Genomic DNA, 4,137 nt, shown 5'->3' on the forward strand with positions numbered 1-4,137 from the left:
GCCCTTGTTGTAACATCCCAAACTTTCCAAGTTTGACTATTTGACTATTCCGTTAGTTAACGTTAGGTTTCGTCAAGTTTATGTCTCTTAGGTAATTTATGTGTAAGGATATATGCATTTAATTTCCAAAAGGTCCACATCGTTTGATAACTCATGGGCCAAATGGGTTGTATGTGCTTCCTTTTCACTCGAATCGGCCTATTGGGCCAAATTATGTTCATCATTTGTATAAACGGGTCAAATGGATTATATGTGCCCATCTTTACTACTTAAGGGCCTATTGGGCCTACATAATCGTTTCATATCTCATGTGAGTCGTGTGTATGTATATATGGATATAAGTATGTTGTAACATCCTGGCCATTTTTCTTGTGTCACTGACTGATCGTTAGTTAAACGATAATAGTTTGTAAGGTCGTTAATTCCTTTAATTATTAAGCAATTAATATGGAGCATCACACTACAAATATTATTATGGACTATAGACTAGAAAATAATTATGGTGGTGGTAGTGCTCACGTGAAGTGCAAGAACAAAAGGAGAAAAAGGGCCCAAAAAATGATTATTGGTGGACTAGTGTTGTTGGGCCGAGAACAAAGAAGGAAAGAAAGAAGTGGGCCTAGCCCATTGTTCTTGTGAGCTGCGTCCAAAAAAAAAAAAAGAGAGAGAGGGCCGAAGCCCTTTTTGTTTTGTGAGGCGGTCGAGAAACAGAATAACAAAAAACGTATATATATTCTTGAAGCAGCTCAATATTTGTTAACCTAGCCTACATTTAATACTAGGTGGATTTAATTTAGACGTAGCTTAAATCAATAAGGGTTTTTTTGTTGTTGTTTCGTTCGTGAGTTACGCACCACAAGAAGGCCAAAAGCCTTTGGCTTTCGGTATCGGTCGAATAGAAGCAGCAACTCGTCATCATCAGTATTATTATTTTATTTCGTTCCATTCATAAGGAATAAAGGGTGTAGTTTCAATATTATCCTACTCGAGGTAAGATAACATCTTTCGTCACCTGATGGTACAACAAAACATAGTTTTTATAAGTTAAACCCCCCCAAATAAATATAATTGCATGTTTTTATGATTATGGGATTATATGGGAGGTTCTCATGGGATATGTAAAATTACCATTGATGATTAATGGTAAGTTATGTAAGTTTTAACGGTATGATGATATGCATGTGATATGAAATGATTTAATGCTATGATTATATGAATGTTTGCATGGCTTGAACACCTAGTCACTAGACATATGAATAGGATTGCCATGTCACATGCACGTTTAAGGGCCCTAAAGTAAAGATGATTTTATGTGATTTGTTTAGGTGAAAGTTAGCCTAAGCTAATATAATTAATAAGTCTCGAGCATATATAAAGTCTTGTGTTAAGCTTAACCCGTGCTAGTTCCTCGGAGCTAGGGCGTATGTGGTCACGCGGTTGGGGAATCATGATACCTCCCGTGGCATAGTTACGTTTGAGTATTCCGGGTGGAGTAACTAACCACCAATGCGTAAAGGCATAAACGGTTTATTCAGTTGGATAGACATTGTCTTTCCTTAATGACGCCGATGGACCACCTTATGGTTTACCCATCATGTCGGGTGTGAGGACTCCATGTATGGTCTATGACTGCCTACACACAACCCCACATCCCTATGTAAGTGGCATAAGTCACTTAGCCTATGTCTAGGCAAAGATATAAAGTAATGAAAGAAAGATATGAAAGAAAAGTTAGGCACATTAGGTATATGATGATCCTATTGTGTTATATGCTATGTATGTGATATTAACTCTTATGACACGCTTTTGTTAATATATTATGAAATGGCAAATGTTTTCAAATCATGTTATCTTACTTAGCTAATTTATTAGCTAACACTTGTTCTTTTGAAAATGTTGTGCCTTCAGGATAAGCAAGCTTGAGCTAGGAAAAGATTAGCTCGGTGAGATGGGTAGAAGTAATAAAGAAGATTAGCATTAGACATTGAATGCTTAGACTTCACCTTTTAGCCATTGTTTGGCTACTTCATTTATGATTTATGATGCATGTAATAATGATGGCATTTATGTTGGTTCCATGACTTGGATTTTACTTTTATTATTTTGATGATGTACATTAGTAACACCATTTATGAAAGGTACCATCCGTTACGGATGGGGCAATTTTTAAAGTGATCTTTTCCGCTACATTTTTAAACGCCGTTTGGCAAAGTTTTTGAAAATCCAGGTTTTTAAATGACGGGTGTTACATGGTAGTATCAGAGAAATGGTTTAAGTGAACCAAAATTCGACCAAGACCATAGGATTTTGGACTTAAACCGCATGAGAAATGATAGGCTTAAGTAGTGATGCTTTAGCTTTATGATTAAATGTCTTTAGGACGGGTTGGGATGAGTGTGAGTGTAGGTTTGAGGCTTGAATATGTTTATGATATGTTTAGGCAATTAAGTAGGCCCTAACCTCTCTTTTGTTCTCACTCAATTCATCTCTAATCATCGTCATTATGTTGTAGACAAAATGGTTAATACTCGTTCTACTAGTCAACGTGATGGAGCTACCACTAGCAATGCTCCTATTAACCGGAATGAGGTTGGAAATCCGGCTAATCCAAGGCCTATTCGAAGGCCATATCCCGGTGAACAACCAACTAGGTCGGAGATCGAACGAGCTAACCCGGTAATCGAGCAGATTCCTACTCAAGCTGAAATGTACCAGGAATTGAGGGCTATGCGAGCTCAACTATAAAGAACCGAACAAGAACTTGCGCAAGTAAGGGCTGAAAGAGAAGTTAACTCACACGGGGAAGAGCATACGACTTCTAATCGCTCCAACCGTGTTGAGCCATCCATGATAAGGTCACAAGATGCTCCAGTGAATGATCGGGTTGTTGTTCATGCTGAGAATGTTAATGCTGGAGGAAATGTGATTCCTGTTGGTTATGTTCCACGACCTAAGGAATTCAAGTTTGAGAGTTTCAAGAGATGTGGTGCAAAAGACTTTTATGGTAACCTTGATGCAGTTGGTTGTATGGAATGGCTAGAAGATATTGAAGTTGTGTTTGCTTCATGTAATTGTCCTGAAGATAAGAAGGTGTTGAGTGCTTCTAGAATGTTGAAAGAGGGTACTCGTGATTGGTGGAGGGGCACTACGGTTTCTATGACCCCTGCTGTGAGGTCTGCTTTGACTTGGGATCATTTTAAGGAGAAGTTCATGGAAGAGTATATTGGTACCCGTGAGAAAAGGTTGCTCGAGAAGGAATTTCGTGCTCTTAAAGCTGATGTTGGAGGCATGGCCGAATATGCTCGTTCGTTCATGTCAAAGATTAAGTTTGTGGAGCACTTGGTTCCTAATGAAGAAGACAAAGTTGCTGCTTATGTAGATGGTATTCCAGCTAGCTATCGAGGTATCTGTAGGCAACATGCCACTCTTGCAGGTGCTATCAAGGAATCTAAGAAGCTGGTTGATGATTTCAAGACTGAGAAGGCTACTGTGAAGGCAAATGATGATAAGAAATCTGGTTCTAAAAGGAAGTATGATGGATCATCGGGTTCTAGTGGAAAGTTCAAGAAAAGATCATCGTCAACGGGTGTAAGCAACAACTATGCAAAGCCGAAGAACTGATGTGGTACTTGTAAGGCACCTCACTCAGGTCCATGTTCAGATAAGACTCGTAGGTGTGATACTTGTGGTGGTACTGGTCATGCTACTTCAGAATGCAAGGACAAGCCTAAGTGTTACAGGTGTCACCAAAACGGTCATTTCATCAAGGATTGCCTGCAAGGAAAAGATGATGGAAAGAAGACGGTTGTACCAAAGCCAAACGTTCGAGCCTTACAGATGACAGTTGAAGCTGCAAAGGGCAACGATGAGGTAGTAAGCGGTACTTTTCTTGTTAATTCAATACCTGCTTCTGTTCTTTTTGATTCGGGTGCAAATAGGTCTTTTGTGTCTACTTTATTTGCTCCTAAGCTCGATAGAGATACTACTCCCCTAGATTGTTCTATAGAATTTGAGGTTGCTAACGGTACTATTAGTGACATTCGAGAGGGTTATGATGATTGTTCCATAGAGATAGAAAGTCGTTCTTTTCTGGTCCAGCTATTGCCTACTACCCTTGCTGGGTTTGATGTGGTGATT

At 39.1% G+C, this 4,137-nt stretch overlaps 1 protein-coding gene across 1 annotated transcript; it reads left to right on the top strand.

Moving 5' to 3' along the window:
• The first annotated feature begins 2,847 nt into the window (after positions 1-2,847).
• On the top strand, positions 2,848-3,621 carry LOC122587913. Its single transcript, XM_043760065.1, has one exon. It carries the CDS (start codon positions 2,848-2,850, stop codon positions 3,619-3,621), a length of 774 nt encoding a protein of 257 aa, XP_043616000.1.
• Positions 3,622-4,137: the final 516 nt, after the last annotated feature.

Source organism: Erigeron canadensis, chromosome 2, assembly GCF_010389155.1.
Source record: "Erigeron canadensis isolate Cc75 chromosome 2, C_canadensis_v1, whole genome shotgun sequence".
Lineage (NCBI taxonomy): Eukaryota > Viridiplantae > Streptophyta > Magnoliopsida > Asterales > Asteraceae > Erigeron > Erigeron canadensis.

What these genes read in the sequence shown, in the direction of transcription:
- LOC122587913 (XM_043760065.1), top strand. Translation starts at nt 2,848, where the DNA reads ATGATAAGGTCACAAGATGCTCCAGTGAATGATCGGGTTGTTGTTCAT.